The 21,926-nt window shown below is 48.0% G+C and overlaps 9 protein-coding genes across 9 annotated transcripts; 2 read left to right on the top strand and 7 right to left on the bottom strand.

The window, feature by feature from the left end:
- Positions 1-36: 36 nt before the first annotated feature.
- On the bottom strand, positions 37-2,800 carry GGS25DRAFT_499453 (MFS general substrate transporter). The gene is made up of 5 exons (XM_049261774.1): positions 2,728-2,800; positions 1,825-2,660; positions 1,665-1,764; positions 1,555-1,567; positions 37-1,486 (listed from the first exon to the last, which is right to left on the bottom strand). The coding sequence occupies exons 2-5, from the start codon at positions 2,126-2,128 to the stop codon at positions 158-160; spliced, it is 1,746 nt and encodes a 581-aa protein (XP_049114731.1). The 5' UTR covers positions 2,129-2,660; positions 2,728-2,800; the 3' UTR covers positions 37-157.
- Positions 2,801-3,024: 224 nt separating this feature from the next.
- On the bottom strand, positions 3,025-5,043 carry GGS25DRAFT_371829 (uncharacterized protein). Its single transcript, XM_049258192.1, has 3 exons — positions 4,336-5,043; positions 4,121-4,279; positions 3,025-4,069 (listed from the first exon to the last, which is right to left on the bottom strand). The coding sequence occupies exons 1-3, from the start codon at positions 4,477-4,479 to the stop codon at positions 3,167-3,169; spliced, it is 1,206 nt and encodes a 401-aa protein (XP_049114730.1). The 5' UTR covers positions 4,480-5,043; the 3' UTR covers positions 3,025-3,166.
- Positions 5,044-6,391: 1,348 nt separating this feature from the next.
- GGS25DRAFT_515101 (E1-like protein-activating) lies at positions 6,392-8,641 on the bottom strand (the record flags this gene model as incomplete). The annotated part of the gene is made up of 3 exons (XM_049263050.1): positions 6,392-6,871; positions 6,929-8,336; positions 8,442-8,641. 3 exons carry the CDS (start codon positions 8,639-8,641, stop codon positions 6,392-6,394), a joined length of 2,088 nt encoding a protein of 695 aa, XP_049114729.1.
- Positions 8,642-9,804: 1,163 nt separating this feature from the next.
- On the top strand, positions 9,805-11,014 carry GGS25DRAFT_523734 (cytidine deaminase-like protein; the record flags this gene model as incomplete). The annotated part of the gene is made up of 3 exons (XM_049264481.1): positions 9,805-9,826; positions 9,893-10,917; positions 10,970-11,014. 3 exons carry the CDS (start codon positions 9,805-9,807, stop codon positions 11,012-11,014), a joined length of 1,092 nt encoding a protein of 363 aa, XP_049114728.1.
- Positions 11,015-11,572: 558 nt separating this feature from the next.
- GGS25DRAFT_523733 (uncharacterized protein) lies at positions 11,573-11,893 on the bottom strand (the record flags this gene model as incomplete). Its single annotated transcript, XM_049264480.1, has 2 exons — positions 11,573-11,698; positions 11,822-11,893. The coding sequence occupies 2 exons, from the start codon at positions 11,891-11,893 to the stop codon at positions 11,573-11,575; spliced, it is 198 nt and encodes a 65-aa protein (XP_049114727.1).
- A 2,670-nt stretch (positions 11,894-14,563) lies between these two features.
- Positions 14,564-16,051, top strand: GGS25DRAFT_523732 (cytochrome P450; the record flags this gene model as incomplete). The annotated part of the gene is made up of 4 exons (XM_049264479.1): positions 14,564-14,702; positions 14,777-15,281; positions 15,392-15,519; positions 15,582-16,051. 4 exons carry the CDS (start codon positions 14,564-14,566, stop codon positions 16,049-16,051), a joined length of 1,242 nt encoding a protein of 413 aa, XP_049114726.1.
- A 47-nt stretch (positions 16,052-16,098) lies between these two features.
- Positions 16,099-16,936, bottom strand: GGS25DRAFT_499421 (cytochrome b5). Its single transcript, XM_049261773.1, has 2 exons — positions 16,613-16,936; positions 16,099-16,509 (listed from the first exon to the last, which is right to left on the bottom strand). Exons 1-2 carry the CDS (start codon positions 16,707-16,709, stop codon positions 16,352-16,354), a joined length of 255 nt encoding a protein of 84 aa, XP_049114725.1. The 5' UTR covers positions 16,710-16,936; the 3' UTR covers positions 16,099-16,351.
- Positions 16,937-17,163: 227 nt separating this feature from the next.
- On the bottom strand, positions 17,164-19,007 carry GGS25DRAFT_499417 (uncharacterized protein). The gene is made up of 4 exons (XM_049261772.1): positions 18,889-19,007; positions 18,123-18,739; positions 17,612-18,030; positions 17,164-17,562 (listed from the first exon to the last, which is right to left on the bottom strand). The coding sequence occupies exons 2-4, from the start codon at positions 18,673-18,675 to the stop codon at positions 17,425-17,427; spliced, it is 1,110 nt and encodes a 369-aa protein (XP_049114724.1). The 5' UTR covers positions 18,676-18,739; positions 18,889-19,007; the 3' UTR covers positions 17,164-17,424.
- Positions 19,008-19,096: 89 nt separating this feature from the next.
- Positions 19,097-21,562, bottom strand: GGS25DRAFT_499411 (concanavalin A-like lectin/glucanase domain-containing protein). Its single transcript, XM_049261771.1, has 3 exons — positions 21,046-21,562; positions 20,743-20,988; positions 19,097-20,675 (listed from the first exon to the last, which is right to left on the bottom strand). The coding sequence occupies exons 1-3, from the start codon at positions 21,178-21,180 to the stop codon at positions 19,350-19,352; spliced, it is 1,707 nt and encodes a 568-aa protein (XP_049114723.1). The 5' UTR covers positions 21,181-21,562; the 3' UTR covers positions 19,097-19,349.
- Between the last annotated feature and the right edge of the window lie 364 nt (positions 21,563-21,926).

Raw genomic sequence — 21,926 nt, 5'->3', positions numbered from 1 at the left:
AACCTAGGCGTTACTCTATCATATATGCGACGTAGATACTGAAGAATTGTAAACATTCACTATCACGACTCTGCGTATATACATTAGGTTAGCTACCTGGACCTATTTCCCTGCCAATGAGTACGTAGCTATATAACTAGATGTGTACATTCAGATCTTAAAGCCTCTGCCTCCCCCTAGTCTCGATCGGAATCAGCACCATGCCCACAAACGCAGCGAGTATCAGGAACGCCGACATGTATATCGGCGCCTTGGTGCCATCGCCCGGCATGCTGGCCGCGAGCACGGGGGCGACGAGGCCCGTGACGCGGTTCAAGAAGCTGGCGACGCCGGTGCCGGCGCCTCTGACGGGGGCGGGGAAGATCTCGGGCGTGAAGGCGTAGAGCACGCCGTACATGATGTTCTGGCAGAAGGCCTCGACGCAGGTGAAGAAGAGCTGCGAGTTGGGCGTCGTGCCGAAGGCGACGAAGAAGAAGAGGAATACCGCTGATACTAGCGTGGAGATGGCGAGCGTCCCCTTGCGCCCGAGGAACGGCGACTTGTGGTCGACGGTGTACGCGGCTAGTAGGCTCCCCGGTACGCCAACGACGGATATGATGGCGTAGTTGCGGTAGGTTTCTGGCGAGGTGGTGTTGTCTCCGGCGGGTAGGTCTGAGCCGCCGTGCGAGAGATATTGCGGGAGAAAAGCGTTGAAAAGCGGATATCCAAGACCGATGGTGCTCCAGCAGAACCACATCAGGAGGGTTGCTGTGCCAAGCTTACGGTTTTGGAAAAGGGGTCGTATGTGGCCGAAGGAAAAGGCCATGAGGTTTTGTTTGATGATATTAGTAGTGGACACCCTCGTGGGTATTCTCGCAACCCCCTCGATGTCCGCGACGGCATCCAGGACCTCCTCAGTGAGCCAAGTCTTCTTTCCGTTTCGATAAGCAATGCCATGGACGACAGCAACAGCTTCAGATTGTCGCCCCTGAGATAGAAGATATTTAGGGGACTCGAATAGATGAAAGATGCCAAATCGGATGAGGAACATGACAAACGTGATTATGCCGATTGTCATGACGAAATGGCGCCATCCTTCTTCGACAGGCCAATTCGTGATGAAATACCAGGCAAATAGCGATGAAACGAGTTGTCCAACAGGCCACCATACAGATAGAAGGGTTAGTAAGGCACTTGAAGAATCCGGCAGAAACTCCAGAAAGAGTGCTCCGTCAACGGGCAAGTTCCCACCAACTCCAGTTCCCAAGCATGCAAACAGTATGCAAACAGATACCCAATTCGGCGCGTACGCAACCCATATGCCAAAAATGCTTGTAATTAGGAGAGTGGCGTTGAAGGCGATGCGCCTGCCAATGATGTCGGATCCGAGACCCCAGAAGAAACTTCCAACACATAGGCCCGCGAAGATAGAACTGGTGGTGTATCTAACCTGCTTTTCCGAAACACCGAATTCACCAGAAAGAGATGGAAGAATTAACGAGACGCCCTTTTGACATGTGAGAATGTTTTCCTAAAGAAAGAAGTTAGGGGTACCGAGTCAAGGCGAGATCTTACCTGCATCCATAAGCTAGGCATTTTGGTTAGCATCTAGGTAGGTAGGTAGGTAGGTAGATAGACAAAGAAGTGGAATGCTTTTCAGTTTCCGAGGTTGATAGTGAACTCACTTGTCCGCAAACCACCCAAACCCACACAAGACAAATAGCTGCCAGTTGTAACGACCCATCCCGATATCTTGAATGGCCTTATTAATGAGTTTAGATTTCACTATCACCACTCATCAGCTTCGTTTTCCCATCGATCGATCCAGGGAAGTTCAAGGCTCACACTCATACTCGGACCATTGATGTGGTCTCTCACTCTTGCGGACCTCCCTCCTCAAGCCTTCGATGGTATACTCAGCAGCGCTCATCTGTAGCATGCCGGCATTTTCATTCTCGCTGTCCTTGGGCAGCCCGGACTCAGACTCGTTCTCGAAATCCGGGTCATCGTCGCTGGTCCTCGCCTCCTCGAACTCGGACTTACCGGACCTGGCAGAATGGCTATGCAGGTATGCCTCCTCGAGCGGGATCAGGACGCCGACATAGTCGTGGACAGACTCGTGGCGTCCAAAGAAGGACGGAAACCTCATAGTGGGAGGGGTTCAAGGGGCCGGAGGCGCGGTTGTTACGGGACTAGGCAGACACTACTTCAAGCTTCAAGCCCCATCCATTCATTTGGCTCGGGAAGCTAGTAAGAACTTTCCGGAAAGTTATGAGTGTAACGAACGGATAGATTGTTCTAAACGAATGTAAAAATTGGAGGGATCCTAGATGGCGTCCCGAAAACGGTGCTGCAAGATGTCTTACAAAGCCACGTGATGGCTAAGACGAGACAAAAACGCCAGGTGACCGGCAAGACGCTGACTTCTCCAAAAATGAAAACCTCGGGGAATGATGCACTTTCTATCTCCTTCGTGCTCTTTTCCTTTTTTCCTTGAAATATGATATTAAACTTCCTTCCCCTTTCCTAAGTAATATCCTTGGTACGAATAGAGTATTCCTGTATCGAGCCTATTGTGTTAGGACCTATTCACACGATATATGGGATAATATATGGGATATGATCGTAGAATTCAATGTTATATGTAGATGGAAAGGGGAAAGCATCGATGCATTTACTAGGTACGTAACTACATGTAAGTCAAAGGGTTATGAAACTTCACTAAGAACCTTGAACCTTGAAATGAAGATCTCCGATGTCCAGCGACTGCAGCTTAGTAACGCAAATGCTAGTGACCTAGCCAATTTTTCAAATGCGCTAAACTTCCCCATTTCTTGCTTGTTCATCATCGTCACCATCACTGTCACCGATCTTTTATTTCTACTTTCTGTGCAAATCAAGTGATAAGGTTATATATATTTATATTCTTGATAATAATGAATACAGCATCATAAATTGTCTGCAAAACAAAAACCAAATGCCACCATACTTTCCACCACCAATCAATCTCTCGCATAAATCTCGATATTTAACATTTGAACCTTCAAGATACCCGAAACCTATTCCGGCTGGGTCAAGTATTGTATCATGTAACTTCGTAAAACATCATTCATCTCACTCTGAGAAAGTTACCACGGGGAACATGTAACCAACATCCCAGATTCTTTCCTCCACAATCCTGTTCATACTAGAGAACAAACGAAATACTCGTCTTCAACCCCGGTGGCTTCGTAACGACACTCGGGCCATCCGGGGGCGAAATATCGAAATATTCCGTTTTGCTTGTCCTCCTGACACATACAGGGTTGTGCTCCGTCACCGTGCCCACTTGACCGGTCGGAATCTTGGACGAGTTGAAGTACCCCTCGTCCGTTCCCGCCTTTCCGTTAAGGGGCGTGGTTTTCCCTTGCTCGTACGGGCTACCTCCGGGCTCCAGCGTGTAGTATTGGTCGTCGTAGCTCTCCACGCGCGACAGATCCGCGCTGCGCACATTCTTGTTCTTGGTCTTGGGCGTGAGCGTCAGCATGGACTTCATGTCCCTCATGGTCCTCCACGAGCTGGAACGCTCCGCTAGACGTGGTCTGCCCTTGGAAGCAGAGGGAATTTTCTTGTTCCGCTGGCCTTTCTGCAACAGGTTGAACCGTCCGGTGTGCACATATTCGGCCCTGTCGTAATGCCATGAGGCATTGGGGTCGTTGTTGACGGGAGTTCTCGTCGGCGAAGGGTCAGATTTCGAATGTGGACGACAGTTCTTCCTAGCGGGCCCAGGCTCTCCGTTACCAGTAGAAGTTCTCCTTAAGCCCATACTTCTTTCCCACCAGTCCTTTTCCTTAGGCCCACACTTGCTCACGTCACAGAGCGCTTCCTCGGCAACCTGCTCCTGCTTCTCTGAAAGTTCCATAGTGCCGTCATTTACCGCGAGATCGACTAGGGCTGCAGCGTCACGGGCGTCACGGTCCTTTTTGAGAGGGTTTGAGCGAAGTCCGCTCGAGTCGAGCTTGAAAACAATGAGGTCGGTTAATGAGATATAAGGGATTTCGTCGGGCTCGATGTCCTCAACCGTCGTAGCGGAGTCTGGGAGATAAGGACCCTGAGAGTATGATTAGCTGACTGCTAAGATACTTCAGATCCACAAACTTACAAGCCACTGAGGACTGATGTCAACTCGGACAGCTTCGCCGCTGGGGCAGTTATAGAACATTGCCTGTGACCGTAAAAAGAAAGGCGACCCCGGTCGATCTAGCAGTCTCTTCTTCATGGAGCTCGGCGAAGTCGAAATGTTGGTGATGAAATTGATGTTCTTTATGATTATCATTAGCTTCTATACGAAATATATTGAAGGTGGAAATTTCTCACATCTGTTGAGCGATATTCTGGAAGGTAGTGGCATAATGCCAGCCCACCGATGACTGATATTTTCGCATGTTTAAGATCTGGGATTTCCTTCACCCGCTGGATAACGTCGCATGCGACGTTCTCAAGTTTCTGGATCTCAACCATATTTTATTGTAAATGGGGTTCGTTTGACACTACAGCAAACGATACACATGTGATGAGTATATTAAAGGGGTTGGTGGGTTTGAAGCTTAGTGCCGTCTAAAGGATGAACCTAAAGAGAACCAAGGTAGTTGAAAGGGGGTAGATTGAACAATAGAGTTACTCTTGTGGGATTGATTACAATGACTGTTGATGTGATGTGAGTGAGAGCATCTAACTGTTTTATAGTTTCTGTTCATAGTAGAGATCATGACTATAGCTCTGCAACGGAGAAATTCGAGGCTAAGTGAACTAGACAATCTCGATCTAGATACTAGCCACTTCGTAGGACGAAGACCATGGGTGCCACACGACTCGCAAGTTATACATGAACCCTGCGAGGTGGTGAGGCGTCGATAGATGAGGGAAAGCCCCCTAAGACGGGATCAATGCGACTAAGACTTGAAACTCTGGGGCAACCCCGTGGGAAAGACGGGGCCATCGATGGCGGCGGCTACAAAGATAGGCTTATAGCGGCACGTCTGTCACTATCCGCTCCTTGTTTCAAGTATGCATATAAAGCTCTAATGACTCGAGTGGTCATTGAATATTGCGGGGAGCTGGAGGGCTGAGGAGGTGTCTACCTAGATAAGCTGGGTCCGATTTTCAGGGTAGATGACAAGGTCATCTTCATCTAGTGCTATACCTATGGGTGGCTAGATAACTTGGATGAGTAGTTAGGGATGAGGATAGCAAGTAGCTTGACGAATAGTCCTTGCAACATATGTGCCAACTAAAAATTGCCGGTGTCACCCTATCGATGACGGCGATTTAGTAGACACACCAATTCCATGGAAAGGTCAACAAGGCCACGACTCAAAATCTTCCAAACGCCGTCACACGGTTCAAGTATATCCCTAGTAGGTATTAATATTCGAGACAAGGAAGAGGCACACAAAAAGATTCAGGCACGTGTCTGAAGTTGTGGAGGTCTCTCATGTCTTTGTAGCTGGACTGAACTCTAAATAACTGGATTCACTAGTCGTATGCAGCCCTTTCGGAAGTCCTTCCCAACAAAACGTTGGAATCTGGGAACCCTAAAGTATTCGTTAAGACGAAGTTGCTTTCTTCGACCCCTTTTCGGACTTGCCGAATGGCATCGGTTCTCCTCAGTTCCAGCACCATCTCGGGAGTCTAACTATCAAGATTAGTATATCTTCCAGGTTTTTATATGGAATGCTCAGTAGCTGCTTATTTCGGGTCCCTGAACCTGGCAGAGGCAGGTACAGTTGTGAGTCCTTGTTAAGGAATGTTGGGATATTTCGACTTCATTCAACTGGGCCAAATTCAAGGATGCTCATATTGTATGATGCCTGCCTACGAGCATAGCCCTATAATACTAAAACACCCTACACGACATCCCGTGGGCCGTCGTAAAACGGCCAACAACTCCTAGCCACGTGCTTGGCTTCCCTTAAGCCGAAATGCTTCCATGCTTTCCAGTCCCCTAACTCCGATCTCTTTAAATCATATACGCCAATTGTTCTAGGTCTGAATGAGTCGTAGTTGTACAAGGGTCGTTTCAATTCAGTGCGGAATATAATGCGGCATTGCTGCTTACCTATCGTATCAGAGGCGGTCCTTCCCTCAAAATCTCTCCGATCGATAGAATCGTGTCCACTGTGCCGTCCGAGCTATTTTGTAACCGCATTTGCCTTGGACCAAAGGTCTCCACCTCCCTAGTAAAGGGGTTGCTGGTCTCGTGTAGCTTAAGATGGGGTGGCATATCATCCGACGATTCACGTGAGCCGCTTGAAGTTGAGAGATCACCCCATCTGACCTTCGACCAGTGAGGCCGTTTCCAGAACTTGAAACGGTCGGTCCGCGTCTTTCTCAGCCGACGCCGGCGACTGTGGTGAATGCGAAGGAGAGGGTTCTAAAGGAGAACTCCTTCGTCATCGCCCTCCTTCTCGCCGTCTTCGTCCTCTTCCCAATCCAGTTCGTTAGCCATTGCCTCAGCTTTTCTCTGCACTTCTGCCAGACCACTGAGATCTACTACGTATTCCTTATCTTCGAGGGCACGCTTCACGAACTCCCACCCCTGATCTCTATATGCCGAAATAATCGGCTTGCTGCACGCACTGCAGTATGGGTACGAATGGCCTTTGATAACGAGACTCTGAAACTTATTCAAAAATCCGCGAATTTGATGTGGAACTATACCAAGAGCCTGCTCATCCTGGGAATTGCTGTCGAAAACTCCTGTCGAAGGACCAGTTGTGGGGGCTGGTGCGTGCTGACGTAGGGGATGTTGGAGCAGGCTTGTCAAGAGCTCAACGAGAAGGGCCGACGCAATAGCCGCGATACCAGGTCGGGTTACAGTGCACTGCTGATCAAGAGTCAGGTCTTTCTGGGACTAGTAAAATGTTAGCGAGCTATAAATAGCATCTACACATCTGGTATCGTAACTTACGTCTCCAGGAGCGACTACATCATTGCAGAAGTAGCAGCCCAACGTATCCTCGCTACCATCTGTGGGCTCCGCGCCATGTCGCATGACTACGTACGTATCAAATCCAAGGGCGGCGTTCATGACAATCTTTCCAGCCGCCTTTCCCATTACGGTAGGAAGCCATCGTGACTCTCTACTGTCCATCAATAGGAATATGGCGTCGTGTTCATCAATAAGGGACTTCAACTTTTCAAAATCGCCCTGGGTTTTCCCTTCAATAGGATGGCCTAACATTGGGACCGAGAGAACATGGCCCTCGCTGTTAACACCCGGATAAATCTCCTTGAGCACCTCCGCAGCTCGAGTTGCCTTTGGGGCTCCCCCTTTCAAGCAGTCGTTGTAGTTGAATAGTGGTTGTCTCACTGGATTCGAGAAGGATACAGCACCATAGTCAACAAATGTAATCTTGCGTACGCCCCACCCCATGAGGTTCCTTGAAATGTAACTTCCAAGTGTACCAGCACCGAGTAGAAGGCACTTGGTATTCTTAATTATATCGAGATTTAGATCTGGCGAAATTCGCCACTTCATGAGTTTGAGATTGAGATCAACTGATTGGTCTGCTAATCGAGTAGGGTCCATCGATTCTGCTAGGCTTACGGATCTGGCCATTAACTTGCCTGCAGGGTTTCGTTCCCAACCAGTAATCTTTGGCATCTCGTCTGTTTCGACATTCTCCACCTCATCCATAGTAAGAGGGAGGACTATGCTGCGAGCTTCATGCCTGCGGGATTGTATGTCTCGGTAACAAAGGATTTGGACATTGGTCAGGTGGAATCGTTGTCTCACTAGGACTAATAAGTTTCTGAGGGGCCACGCTGGATGCTCTTCGTACGTAGACGGGTCGATGAATGCGACAAATTTGTCTTCGTTGGGCACACCACGAAAGAATCCCGTCTCGAATTCGCGAAGCGAGCCAACCTCCCAACTGTATCCGATGTCTTCTGTTGTTATATCCAGAGGAGACTGAGAGCTGGATGCCTTTTTTCCTCTTATCTTCTTGACCAAAAAGAAGCCATGCTCTCTATTGTCAACTGTGTATCGCCAAGTTCCTACACGGTCTACCAACGCAGTAGCCTCGTCGGCGGTAAACCGGATAATATCTCCTGTACGCTTCCACTGCGGATCGGAATGTAGGGTCGGAAATGCAAACCAGTATGTCATTCGGTACTTCTTGAGGTCTGCGTAGGAGAGTATGATGTAGTGGGAGAGAAGCGAGGGAACGGAATATATGGTGCCGTCTTTGATCGCATCCCATATCTGACGTGCAGCATTCTGTAACATCTCATTCTTGTCGACTTGCTTAAAGGCCTCCAAGGTGTTTGTATTTCTGATAATACCTTCGGCTCGAACGGCGTTGAGGGGCACACTATACAGGCTCGAGATTAGTAGAAGGCATTACATGCTACCATGATACTGCGCGACTGGGGATCAAGTGGCTGCTGAAGCTCAACACAATGAACCTGGAACATACTGATTACTAGTCAGGGCACTGGCCAACACCTGCATCTTTACGCTGTCGTCAGGAGCTGTGCCCGGGCGGGGCTCGTAGAGCCCCAAGACTGGTCGGGCTGAATCGCTGAGCTTGTCATGGTCCAACTTGGAGGCAAAGAAAGCCGAGTAGAAAGGTAGTTCTATCTCAGACGCAAATGGCGCAAACTTCAATGACGCCATTGTCGCCGAGTCTGTTGGTTCGATAGTGGGGTGAGCGTGAATAGATCAGCACAAGGAGTTGCGCTTAAGCACGCGTCACAGAAATGCTTATTGACTCTTCGTTGCTGAATGACTTTTTATTAAGAAAAGACGATATATGTATGTCGTCTGCTAATAGAGGAAATGAACTGTTGTTAGGGGTTGTGAAGGAGCAAAGGTGTGAAGGAGTGAAAGCTTAAATGGGTGAAGGTATGAATGAGGGGCAAGTTGGAGCTGGGTTAGCGGTTCGCGAGAGAGAGCGGGGCGGCGATGTTTTGAATGTTTCGTCCTACGCAGGTGGGTTGGGGGGCTTACAAAACATGCTAGGTAATGACATCTGGAAGGAATGATATATGACGGATGGAATTTTGAACTCTTACCATCATGTTACTCCATAGTACCTACCTACTACATATAATGGCTTTTGAGTACATAAAATACATTAAAGACACATCCATCTCTGCCTAACCTTAATTACACATTAGTAGTACTATGTACATAGTAATCTATTAGTACTAACCCTACGTGGGTCTATACTTAGGTATGCAACTTGCCTTATGCCCTTCACTTCCTATATTAAAAATAGGGTCACATGTCTCACGTTCGAGGAGTCAAGGTGTGACCATAATGAATGCTGATGCTGATGAAATAGAAGAATCCGGTATCACCCCACGCAATCGAGTAGCATACAAAGTAGCTACAACACCGAGGTGTCCGCTGGCGTGACCTATCAGCTGGAACCTGCCAGGGCACCTGAGGAACGAACCCATGTCTATGGCCTGCAGGTGCCCCTCCTAGGCTTCTCTTGGCAACTTACCGTCCCATCATTCCCATCATTAGAGTTTGCAGCTGACGGTTGAACTCCGGTAGTGCTTTTTACTAGGTATCTTTCAACGCGACGCGACTTGACCTTGGAACTTACCTACTGGTACGTAGGTACCTACCTAGTAGTACATACTACCTAGTACATACTTAGGCCCTGTGTACCTCATGTCAAACGGTGCAACCAGCAAATAATTACACACAAGTGCATGATTCTACCTGCATAGGGCACCTACATACCTCTACGTGCAACATCGAGTACTGCCGAAACCCGGTCATTTATTATTTCTATTTCCCCAAGTGGCATCTAGAGTGCCGGCAGAATGCTCATCGGAATATGTGGTGGTAAAGTAACCCAACGATAATACATACCCAACTGCCCAGGCCTCTTTCACTTACACAAGACCACAGCAAAATGCGCCGGTAAGAACACAGTAGCCCAGTACCTAATAGATCACCACGGCTTCAAGAAATTGTATATAGATCTGCCAGCACCCCAAAGGGACACTTCTAGTTTAGTGCAGCCCAAGTCCGAGACAGATTCGACCACTAGTCCTGACAGTATCAAGAGCTATACGCCTCTGCACTTGAAACAGACATCTGCATCTCATAGTTTCCCCAACATCGCAGCGCTACTCGACTTCGTAACGAAGCACTGGCGCTCGCGATGGGTGACAACAAACATCCACGATGAGGCGGCTCTGGAGGTCATAAGTCGTCGGCCCTTTTTTATCTTAATCAGCGTCGACGCACCACTCACCGTCCGTTGGCGACGCCACCAGCATCGACACAACGGGAGCCAGGAGACGAGCGCTTCAGACCCCATCAGTCTCGAGGACTTTGTCTCTGAGTCCGATCAACACCTATACGATGCCTCCACCGGCGTTCTGCCGCTCATGTCACGGGCCGCTATCAGGTTGCTGAATACCTCCTCGGACCTGGCGCATCTCTACGCCACACTGGGAAAGCTCGACCTAACCAACCCCGACCGCCTGCGTCCTAGCTGGGATAGCTACTTCATGTCGTTGGCCTCGTTGGCGGCTCAGAGATGCAATTGTATGAAGCGGGCAGTAGGGTGCGTGCTCGTGGACTCTAAACATCACGTCATCAGCACGGGCTACAATGGGACGCCGAGACACCTGCAGAACTGCGGGGAGGGCGGATGCCCGCGGTGTAATGCCGGGGAGAGCAGCGGGGTATCGCTTTCGACCTGTCTTTGTCTCCATGCGGAAGAGAACGCTTTGCTCGAGGCTGGCCGTGAGAGAATTCGCGATGGGAGCATCCTCTATTGCAACACATGTCCGTGTCTGACGTGCAGCATCAAGATTGTGCAGGTGGGTATCGCTGAGGTGGTGTATAATCAGGGTTATAGCATGGACACGGATACGGCACAAGTTTTCCAAACCGCAGGCGTTAGATTGAGGCAATTCTCTCCGGTGAGTAGGCTTTCTGCGGTTATATCGAGTTCCTTTGCTAACAAGTTTCTAGCCAGCCAACGGTCTAATCCATCTAGAGAAGATGGAGCTCTATTGAAGTTGGGATGAGACTAGAAAAGTACTTACGAAGCGGTGTACATTTGCTTCGGTAAGAAGATTATAAATCCACACATTCCCACAGATCGCGATGCCTACCTTAGATGCCTAGGAGAGGAAATGTCAAGTGTGCATACGAGAACCCCTTCTTGAAAATATTTCACGTGCCGAGCACCAAGTATCAATGTAGCGGAAATAGCCTCGACTCATTCAACCTAGGTAGGTATGTGGTTTGGCTAATATTTGTAAAACTGGTTGTCATTAAAGAAAATTAGAATATTTCGGACTCGGGCGAGACTAGCATCTCTATAAAAAGAGCTCGTAAACAAGTGGTATGTAATGCGTATAGCGCGAAACATGGTCGACATCCATAGACCATCCCCAACCTCGTTATTCCTACACACTCCCACAATTCGGGCGTCATTGACCGATATACCCTGCCAAGGGTAGACGTATTGCCGAATAGAGGAGATAGGTAACACGTTACTCATGTCTCGTCCCCCCGTTCGTAGCAACCTGTCCCCCTAAACCCCCTCACATGTCCTCATCATTATACCGTTTACGCAGGCAGGGAAGCCTTGGTAGCTCTTCGCTTGGCAACGCACTTGGATATCCATAGACCGATTAGACCAACGCCAACGACGAACACAATGCAAAAGACGACGATGACACCAGCTTCTTGTTGCTGTTACACATTAGCATTATCCCACAATAACCTAACGGTTGATTTCCTTTCTCTCCCGGAACCAATGTTTCCAGACAAGAAAATCAACAGCATAGGGAATGTTCAAAGAAAATGGGAACGTACCGCCCAGTTCTCACGGGGAACAATGCGGTTCATGGTGTCGCGAACGACGAGGGCGTTGTTGATAGAAGGCATATTGACTGTCTGGCAAGAAGGTCAGTACACAAATGGATGGAAAACCTGGCCACTGGAGAGCTCAGAACAGCTAGATAATTGAGTGGGCTCATCCTGCCTCCCCGAGTTACCATGCTACGGTGAGCATTGCAGAAAAAGCGCATTGGGCAACGTATGGTGCTCAAACGTGGTGAGACCAAGACTGCACGCTCATCGAAACTGGCATTGGCGACGCGGGAGGCATTGAGACGTGTTCTGAGGAATTGGTCTAGTATTCGAAGCTCTCCAATACTCCGGTCTCTCAATTGACAGAAAATGCGGGCTTACTTGTTAAGTCGTCACTAGGTGATGGTTGCTATAGTATGTGGAGTGGAGATGGAATGACTCGGTCACGTTTGATGGAGCTTGACTGATAATGGGTTGACTTGTCAGAGAAGCTTCGAACTGCGAACAACACAGGCCCTTGGATGGGATTGATGGAGATAAACTGTTCGCAAGGACAAGTGAGTTGAGGAGAAAAGAGTAAAAGGAAGAAGTTAAGAAAGGTGGGAAAGGTTCGGGTGAAAAAGGAAATAATAAAATGAACTTTTCGGCGTTAGACCTGGAGACGAGAGAAACAAAAAAAAAAGCTTGGCCGGGAGCGGGAGCTCGGTAAGTGTGTAGTGTGAGGCCAGGGCGTTTGGGTTCTGGTTCTGCGCGATTTTGTAGGTGGAGGGTTTTACAGGCACCGGGGTCACCGGATCCACACAATGTGGATAGCTTTCTTATTGTAATGCCGCAAATTGGGTATGGTTGATGAACATCTGATCTGCGGATGGGGGAATGCGACGAGGACCGAACAAGTACAATATGGTAGGGAGTTTGGTGATTGACACGCCATCATGGATGGATTTCTTTGTTCAAACCTTTCCTCAAGTCCCATACAACATAGATACATGTCAATTCAAAACACTCAAAGTATTTACTCACCTGTGTACAGGTTTATATGAATTTTGAATGATTTTAGATGTTGACGATGTCCCTGATAGTTGATTGTTGTTGTTGTAACTTGTACGTTCTCGGGTTGCCAAAGCTGTCTGATGTGGATCAGTACTTAGTGTTGTAGTGTAGGATTGGGAGCTTGAAAAGACGGAAGGAGAAAGGTGAAGAGATGTGGAGTAGCCAGGGGTGGGATTCAATGTTGTTTATGTGCAGAGAGTGATGTCAGGGCCTCTATTTAGCGGTCCGGGCATACAATGTATGGTTAGTTACCATTGAAGCTATGTAAATACTAACCGTACTAGCCTACGTTCGGTGTTCATGAACCTAAACCTGTTTTGTAATGGGTCATAAGATATTAGTGAAAGGTACCAAAGATTCCAAAGATTGCCTTCAGACTTGTGATTTTAAAGTTGTCTTGTTTACTTCAATGTTTCGCTATGATTATGTACTAAGTTTGAGGTACTACCAGGTATTGAAGTACATACAAATACACTAGGTTATACTCAGTGTCCTACATAACTACATACATGTATGCGTGAAAAAGCATGTCAATGCTTTAATATCATCTTTTGAGATAGGTATGAGGGTATTATGGTCACCTACCCATGACTACTAATTGTCTATGTACTGATAATAGGTGGTTGGAATTTGATGAGTGAATTGGAGTGCCTCACTTTTATACTTTAAACCCTCAAGAGTCTGGGTACCTCCCAGATTGTATACCCTACAGTGCATAAAAAGGTCATCATACAGTAAGATTTTCACCCCGGATCCTTGGCTTGAATCGTCGATAAGCTTACGGAAGTATGTGCATCGCTTGGCGATTGGGTGGCAGGTGCATGCCTACCCTAGGCATGTACTAGCAAAGGTACCTACATAGTACCTAATCAACTTATCGTACTGTGCTACTCTAGTGCTTCCCAAAATTTGAAATTGGCTTAGGTAGTACCCATCCAGCAGCCTGCCTAACCTAATACGTACATAAATATAGCACTAAGGAAGGCTTGGTGGTGATACGACGGTACTCATTGAAGCCCCATTGAAGCTTCTTAGCTTACATATTACTAATAACTTCAATGTTAGAAGTTAGAACCTTCTTCTACTGCCTCGATATACTACCTATATATGTAGGGTAGAACACAATGGGTACTTTATAAGTTTTATATAGACACCTCAAGTGCTATCCCAGCTTCCTTTAACGAAAAAACGAATTCAGAAGCAATAGCCAATATTTCTCAAGCGTCTTAACAACACTGAACTAAGCAATGACGAGATCTAGGTACTGGACAACAAAAAGCTGGTGAGTGGGTACGAGTCCTTGCTGGGCCCTATCCAAAACATCTCGAGTCTGGAGCCTAGAAGAAATGGCAATGATCATTGACATTGGTTCGTGATCAAAGGAAGACGAAAGAAGTTGTAAATACCTGATAGCTTACAATTGCCTTAACTACGAATGGAGTCATGTATAGCCGACTGGCCTGTAATATACTACAGCCCTCGGAGAATGCAAAATCTTGGCTTTAGCCAACGACGTTGATTCCCCCAGTCTTTGACATTATATTTCAGCTTTTCGCGCAAGCCGCGGGATTCTGCGTACTATCTTGCTATAACTTCACCTCTCTTTCCATTGTTTTTGTAGAGTATGCCACCATTCTTCATCTCAAATCTTGCGCCAGCCCAATTGGCAACTCAATCGCTCAGAACACCGGAATGACACTATATTATAGCCCCGGCTGGGCGAATCTCTTTCTGCTTGTTACTGTTATCATTGCATCTTACATTCTAGGTATTGTGGCATATCGCCTGTATCTGAGTCCTCTGGCCAGAATCCCGGGCCCGAAGCTTGCTGGTCAGTACTCCCCCATCTCTATTTGTGGTATCTGAGCTTAATGTAGACTGCGTATGCTGACTAGAGCTCTCTAGCTTTAACGACATGGTATAATGCCTATCACGATTTGTGGCGAGGGGGCCAATATGTCTGGGTCGTAGAAGAGATGCATCGCAAGTATGGTCCTATCGTACGAGTAAGACCAGATGTCATTCATATAAATGACCCGGCCTTCATCGAGAAGCTATATACGCAATCTCCCAAGCATCGCCGGGAGAAATACTGGACTACACTCCAGACCCTTTACTCTCTGAGATCAATTCTTGCCACCCAAGATCATGACCTTCATCGGAGGCGCAGAGCAGCCCTCAACCCGTTCTTCTCACAACAGAACGTACGGCGCCTGGACCCTATTATCAGTGACACTTTTGCAAACTTACTTCGTAGAATGGGTGGGTGGGCTGTAGTCGGATCGCCTGTGCGGATGAGCATTCCATCCAGGGCCGCAGTAAAAGACGTAATCCAAGCTTGTGCATTTGGCGAAGGCGAAAAGTGTCTCGAAATGGAAGACTGCAGCAGCGGATTCTTTGATTTAAGTAGGTGCAATTTCCCGAGTCTATTCGGACTTTGGCTCCATTATATTCGTCGCTGCTTGATACAATAAATTCACGGGCTCCTCTACCGTCATTGCTTAACATCATGTACTATAGTTATACCGGCGCGAATAGCTCATCTTGGAACCCATTGCTTTTGGCTCAGCTCGGCTATGGCCAATGCGCCTCCAACTATCATGATAACTCTGGTGCCCCGAGTTGCGATCTTTGCAAGGTTTGTCGAGGTACGAGACGCATCTAAGAATGTCATCAACGTTTAACATTAGTAGCTAACAGTTGGTAATAGGGGTTGGCGGCCCAAGTAGAGGAGGTGGGAGCCGCCGGCAAGACCACACGTGTCCTGGTGAAGGTCTCGTTTACGAAGCTCTAGATGGCAAATTTTGTGTCATTCCGGCCGGCACGGCCATGGGCATGTGGGTACCCATTCTGAACCGTACCCCGGACTTATACGGCCAACCAAATCTGTTCAGACCTGAGCGCTACCTGGAGAACCCGAAGCTTTCAAAATATTTGATGTCGTTTTCTAAAGGGGGAAGACAATGCCTTGGAATGGGCCTTGCCTACCAGGAACTATACACTTTCACTGCTGGCCTCGTCCGCCGGTACAACATCTACGACCCTAGCAAGAAGCACCAAGATGGCCCTACACTAGAGCTATACCAGACTATAAGAGAAGATATAGCGATGCATGCGGACCATATAGTCATGCCACCGCGTGAGGGAAGCCCAGGCCTAAGAGTCATCACTCGAAGTTGAGTGGTGTGCACCGCTCTCTAAGGAAGTAATGTTATGGTAGGTCCTGTGTGATATGTCTAACAACACTTGAAGATTTGAATTTGACGCTGGATTATAATTATTTAAATAGTTAAGACACAAACTGAAATTGAGATCGAAGTTCGATGATACTATGACACCCTATAATTCAAGTATAATTCCGGGCAGTCGAAAAAACGCAGAGCTCTGGAAGGTTCTGCTAGGTCTAGACTTTGGCCGCTTCAAGCTCAGATTGATGCCCCCACCACCCCGTGCTCTATATGCATGAGAGACGTTGGTTACTCATAACTTGGCCGTCTCCGCCAGATCCCCGACCTTCAGCTTGCCGCCGTACTTTTCCAGGACGCTCTTGCCGTGGTACTTCCAGAACTGTTTTGTCGCGTTCTTGCCGGCCATGCGCTTGAGGATCTTGGCGCCACCCGGATGCTCGTCGAGGAAAGCTATGGCACGCGAGAAAACCCGCTGTTAGCTTTAAGGGGATCGGTTACCAGGGGTGTGAAGGTATAGATAAGGTCAGTGAAATGTAATATCAGAACGCCATACTTGCTATGTCGTAGACACCGTTGTCAACGATTATGTACATGCCGTTCTTTTCGTCCTTGTGCTCGGCGACATCTTTGGCCGTGAATGTTTTGGACATGGTGAATACGGGGGGATTCAAGTACTGGAATGGAGCGAGTTCGGCTAACGCTTAGGATGGGATGGGATGGGACGTTTTTTCGTTGGCTATTTGTCGTGGTTTATGATTGCGCGTTATGTAGAGTTGTCAATTGAGTGAGGTCGGGTTACATGCATTCAAAAGTTTCCGATGCGAAGAGCGAGGCAAGACTTAATTACCTTCAATTATAGTATTTAAGGTGAGTAGAAATGAGGTCTGATTGAATGAACCTCGGCACGAAAGTAAGCAGGGGTTCAATTACGCTTGATATCATTGGTGCGCCGTGAGATGAGCTAGTATGCTTCCGGAATAGTTAGTCAACGTGATTGGTTGGAGGTTGAATGTCCTACATGTACTACTAGTAGTACTTTGTATCTACTAACCTTAGCTCAGGGCTGTGTATGGCAGATGGCAGATGCACTACCTACATATGTAATGTACGGTATGAACATGCAAGTATCCATGATGCATGCATGTAGTAGTACGAAGTATTGAGGATATAACAACAACATATGTCGTATTCAAGTTCATCATTGCTATGGGACTTCTTACTATATTCTTAAAAGTGATATAGACTGCCAGGTGTTCACTAAGTACTTAAGTACTACGTACCCAATGAACTCACTCCAACTCTGGTATCATCAAGCATCAATCATCAACTAACCCTAACCCAACCCTAAACGTCGTTCTATGTCGTCTACTCTATTAGTACACCTCGTTTCATCGCCCTCCTAAACGACTTAGCAAATGCTGATGTTCCCTGGCAGTTGCTTTCTTGCATCTTTTCCACAGCTTTTGGCATCCATTCGTTGATCTTTTGTACGCGGTTGAAGTTCTGCAAGAAGTGAGCCTTTGAAACGTGTAAGGAAGTTTGGTCTACCAACAGATGGATGAGTGCTGATCCATTCAGGCGGCTCTCCCTGCTGTGCCTGCTCCATACGCATCCAGAAGCCGAGTGCTTCGCGGGGGTCAAAGCAAGCCTCTGCCATCATCATCAATCCGATGTAGTCGGCCTCGCTCTCTTGCTTGCGGCCCATTGGCCGCGAGAACAGAAGATCCAAGATAGCACCTCCTATGAAGTGTGTGCCAAGGATTGCTATTCCACCCGTGAGGAATATAAGAGAATAAAGTAGAATATTAATGCCAATCTCTCCTGACATGCGCTCCCCCACGTGCCCAGCAAGGTTGTGCGCGATCTCGTGGCCTAGCACTGCCGCCAGTCCGTTTTCGTTCCTCGCTATAGGTAGTAGGCCACTGAAGACGAAGACCTTGCCACCGGGAATCACGAAGGCGTTCGCCGTGTCTAGTCGTAAATAATGGGTTAGTATTTTCTTCTGTCATATCTCGTTGCGAATGTCGCCGGAAGCATGATCCCTCCCCAAGATTTTCACATACGGGGATCATCAATGACCCTTATTTCCCAATCCGCATCCTCCATGCCCGAGACAGGGATCAATCTGTTCATAACCCGCCTCACCATCATCATGCGCGGATCCCAGTCGCTTAAAAACCGTTGACCAGAGCGCTCTATCTCCCATAGTAACCGCTTGACCTGCGCCTGGCTCGCTGCTTCCACAGACTCATCGCTGAAGCAATTGAAACGTCGCCGCCCGGACACAGGCACAGTCTGAATATTGCTGACGTAGAAGACTACGGCGCCGACGATAGAGAGGACGACGACAGTGCGTAGGGTGGGAGAGCGGACGAATCTGCGAAGGCGACCAGGGGTTACAAGCGGTTTCGCGTGGGCGAGTTGGTAATGCGGATCATTGTTGTGCTTATGGGTTCCGGGAGGAGGGCGTGGCCAGTTATTCGCTCGGAAAGAGGTTTGAGAGAATGGTCGACTGCGCTGAATTAGGCGGGAAGGGCAACGAGGTAAAGTAGAGGAAGGATGTACTCGAATCGTTAAGGAGCGCCATATAGGTTGTAAGAACTGGCGCGACTGCATCGTGGTGTTTGCGCTCGCTCGTGCGCAAGGTCGGAAGAGATAATCTTGTTAGGAGGAACCAGACCTAAAAGGTAGGTAAGTACTAGGCAGGAGTCGCGGACGAAACGAAACCCATTTCATGCAACCTACTACCTACTATGTACTGGTATTACATGTAGGTATGCATGTGTATAACGCCCTATTCCATCATCTCGGGTTTGAGGTATCACGTACTCCGTACAAATACATCAGAGGGACCGCGGGGAGCTTGCTGTGACGCAGATGGTAATAGGAAGATGGGCCTAATGATGTTTAGGTACTAGGCAGTTTTTATCCCCACCTGGGCAGCTAAGCGTACTAGGTAGGTACTAGATAGGTACTAACCTAGGTAGTATTGCCGACAATCCACCAAATAGTTAACACGCACTTAACTTTGTCTTAAGTGCCGGGCTACCAGTAACTACTTTGTACCCTCTACGTGCAGTGGGTATCTTGTAAGTATGAACATGGATCCAATTGCATATCGTACATATGTATTATCATCTATCCAGCTTACATACAAAATTGAGAACATTAATAGGAAACAAATATCTATCTATCCAACATACACCCCGGAAACAAATTGAGTATGAGATTTTACAGCCGATTCATCTATCAACTTTTTTCCTGGCAAATTGGATGTCATACATGGATGCCTATAAGGCCAACAAAAAAACCACCATGCCTACGAGCGACAAGCTCGCATGTGTCTTCATGCCGGCACCGACTTCTACGACACCGCATCCAGCTCCTGTACAGCTAGTCGCGGGGCTTGCTGCCTCCGTGGTCGCTGTATCAGCTATCGGTAGCGTTGTCGTGCTCTCAGTCTTCGCCGTGCTCGCAACGCTCGTATTCGCGATGGGGTAGCTCAGGATAGTCGTGGGCCCAACTGTGCCAGAAGCGCTGGAGCTTGAAACCAGTTTGGAGACGGAGCTATTGCCGTTGACAGGATATGGTGTTGTCGCAACGCTTACTTCGGTAGTGACGGAGCCCACCGGGCTGTTCGTAACTGTTGGGGGGCACGATGTGATGGTGTGAACGCTGGTTGTATAGATAGTTGAGGTGGTCAGCTCAGCAGCGGAAGAAGTGGGCGTAATCTTGGAGGCATCAGTCGTGGTAGCAGATACGCTCACAGTTGGTGATACCACAGACAAGCTCGTGGTTTCGCCGTTGTCGTCCGAGACTGTTGAGGACGCAGTGTTATACGACGCAGAGGAGGTTTTTGTTACCGAACTAGCGCTGCTAGATGCAACATCCTGTGTGGAGATCAAGGCAGAGAAGCTGCTTATTAAAGCCGTTGACGAGGTAATCGAAGCCATCAAAGCCGTCGAAACAATGCTAGACGTGCTGAACATGCTAGACGCGGCCGAGGAAGTTGAGGTTTGATCCTCTGCCAATTGGTAAATCTTGATATCCCTTACTTTGAAGTTGGCTTGTTCAAAGCTATCGTGCTCCTTAGCGACGTAAGCTGTGCAGGTCGAATATCCAGTTTTACTCGCACAACTTTCTTCCCACTTTTCTGTCTGGCCAGCGACTGAGCAAAAGTTGATATTCAGAATCATCTTCATATCCTTGAAAGCCTTGTCGATGTTGCAACTCTGGATCGTGTACGACGGCAAGCCCCAGAGGAGGCTAGGGGAAGGATTACCGCTCAACACGTCTACGGGGGCAACATCATGGAGCCAGTCCCATATTTTTAAATGTTCTTCAGTCCATTCCATCGCAAAGACACCCCCGGTGGTGGACCCAAAGGTAGTGCTGTACTCTGAGGCAGAGCAGCCTTGACTCGGAGATTGGCCATCAGCAAAGTCATAACAGTTAGGAGAGTCGATCGTTGCCGTCATATCGTTTGCTGTGAGTATGCAGTCGCCAACAACTTCTGGCACATCAACGTGAGCAGTGTGACGGTTGAATGTGTGATCATTCCAGTTCTCATAGATATCGATTTCGCCTTTCGTTGGCCACGGCTCACCAAAAAACCACTTATCACGCAAGTTAGTTATCGCCATATACCTACGAGAAATTAATATTATGACAGGGAACACTTACAAACGCAGGCCACGAGCCGCAGACGGGTTCAGGGAGATAACTAAAGTCTGCAACTACAAGACCTTGGTTGTATACGGTTTTACTTTCTAATCTAACACTCTTGCGACCAACTCCGTCAGGGAGGTAGTCACCCTGGGTGTGATCTACACCAACATAAACCTGGTCATCTTGATACTTAACGAGGCCGAGGCTTTCTGCGTCTGCTCGGCTTTGGTATTGGACGTAACCACCGTTGAGATCAGTATCCTATGAGCAAAGATGAGTTACCAGGACAAGGATAGGGGTTTCATCATAGACACTGACTGAAAAGAAATCGAATTTGTCAAAGAAATTTGTCGAGTTATAGACCTCGGAGACCTTGTATGACTTGGCAGCACTGGTTTGAGCAGCGAAGGTAACGGCGACAGCGCCAACTGCTTTGAGGAGGGATGGGGCCATGGCTTTGGCTGTAGTATGTGTTCCAATACGTAACTGAAAATAAACAACGAACGGACGACGTGCAACACGTCTAGAGGTTAGTCCTATGATAACAGCAGCACAAAGGGGGTGGAAGAGCGATCCCCCCCAGGGTGGCCTAACAGGCTCTCATATATGTACATGTTCAATGAACAGGATCCCTATGTGGGAAATACGGGATTCGTCAACAGTCAATAGCTGTGAGTCTGGGGCAATACCGAGACTCTGTAGTTCGGCGGCACTGCTTACAAGTAGACATGCCTATGTATAGTAAGCATGATATGCCAATCAACTTGGAACTCACGCTTAGCTTAATGAGCACACGCTATCACTTGATAGGATATGTGTGTTCTGTATTGGTCTGCGACGAGCAACAATTCCCCTTCTGATAAAAGACCCAATCCCTTTCAGGATCTAGACTCTTACCGTTGACAAGGGTTAACCACTATCAGAGTGGTAAGCTACAACTCTGGTACCTAAGCTAACGAGAAAGAGAGCTCAATTGTGGAACCGATTACGCAAGGCGACGAGGGTGCCAATATCTCGGCCGCGCGATGCCTCTCAGCTCGGTATGAAGTAACTATAAGAACCAAGGCTGCTCGGCGTTTGAGAGAGGCGCGGCATGCTCGGATGAATCTTATGCATACGTGTAATAGCTCGAGGATTCATCTCCCGAGGTACAGTCTCTTTCTCAAGCCAATAGCTAATACTTATAACAACTCATAATG

Source organism: Hypoxylon fragiforme (assembly GCF_022984875.1).
Source record: "Hypoxylon fragiforme strain CBS 206.31 chromosome Unknown GGS25scaffold_7, whole genome shotgun sequence".
NCBI classification, from domain to species: Eukaryota; Fungi; Ascomycota; class Sordariomycetes; order Xylariales; family Hypoxylaceae; genus Hypoxylon; species Hypoxylon fragiforme.
The sequence above is the reverse complement of the archived record's forward strand: the minus strand, read 5'-3'. Positions and strand labels throughout refer to the sequence as shown.

Excerpts from the sequence above, each read along its gene's own strand:
- GGS25DRAFT_499453 (XM_049261774.1), bottom strand. The coding sequence starts at position 2,128 with ATGAGGTTTCCGTCCTTCTTTGGACGCCACGAGTCTGTCCACGACTAT. Across the intron at positions 1,765-1,824 it reads TCAATGGTCCGAGTATGAGT|TGAAATCTAAACTCATTAAT; the intron begins GTGAGCCTTGAA and ends GAGTGGTGATAG.
- GGS25DRAFT_371829 (XM_049258192.1), bottom strand. The coding sequence starts at position 4,479 with ATGGTTGAGATCCAGAAACTTGAGAACGTCGCATGCGACGTTATCCAG. Across the intron at positions 4,280-4,335 it reads CAGAATATCGCTCAACAGAT|AACATCAATTTCATCACCAA; the intron begins GTGAGAAATTTC and ends ATAATCATAAAG. Across the intron at positions 4,070-4,120 it reads ACATCAGTCCTCAGTGGCTT|GGTCCTTATCTCCCAGACTC; the intron begins GTAAGTTTGTGG and ends TCATACTCTCAG.
- GGS25DRAFT_499421 (XM_049261773.1), bottom strand. The coding sequence starts at position 16,709 with ATGTCCAAAACATTCACGGCCAAAGATGTCGCCGAGCACAAGGACGAA. Across the intron at positions 16,510-16,612 it reads CGGTGTCTACGACATAGCAA|CTTTCCTCGACGAGCATCCG; the intron begins GTATGGCGTTCT and ends CGCGTGCCATAG.
- GGS25DRAFT_499417 (XM_049261772.1), bottom strand. The coding sequence starts at position 18,675 with ATGCAGTCGCGCCAGTTCTTACAACCTATATGGCGCTCCTTAACGATT. Across the intron at positions 18,031-18,122 it reads AAGGGTCATTGATGATCCCC|ACACGGCGAACGCCTTCGTG; the intron begins GTATGTGAAAAT and ends ATTTACGACTAG. Across the intron at positions 17,563-17,611 it reads GGATCAGCACTCATCCATCT|AACTTCAACCGCGTACAAAA; the intron begins GTTGGTAGACCA and ends CACTTCTTGCAG.
- GGS25DRAFT_499411 (XM_049261771.1), bottom strand. The coding sequence starts at position 21,180 with ATGGCCCCATCCCTCCTCAAAGCAGTTGGCGCTGTCGCCGTTACCTTC. Across the intron at positions 20,989-21,045 it reads ACAAATTCGATTTCTTTTCA|GATACTGATCTCAACGGTGG; the intron begins GTCAGTGTCTAT and ends CTTTGCTCATAG. Across the intron at positions 20,676-20,742 it reads GCGGCTCGTGGCCTGCGTTT|TGGTTTTTTGGTGAGCCGTG; the intron begins GTAAGTGTTCCC and ends TTGCGTGATAAG.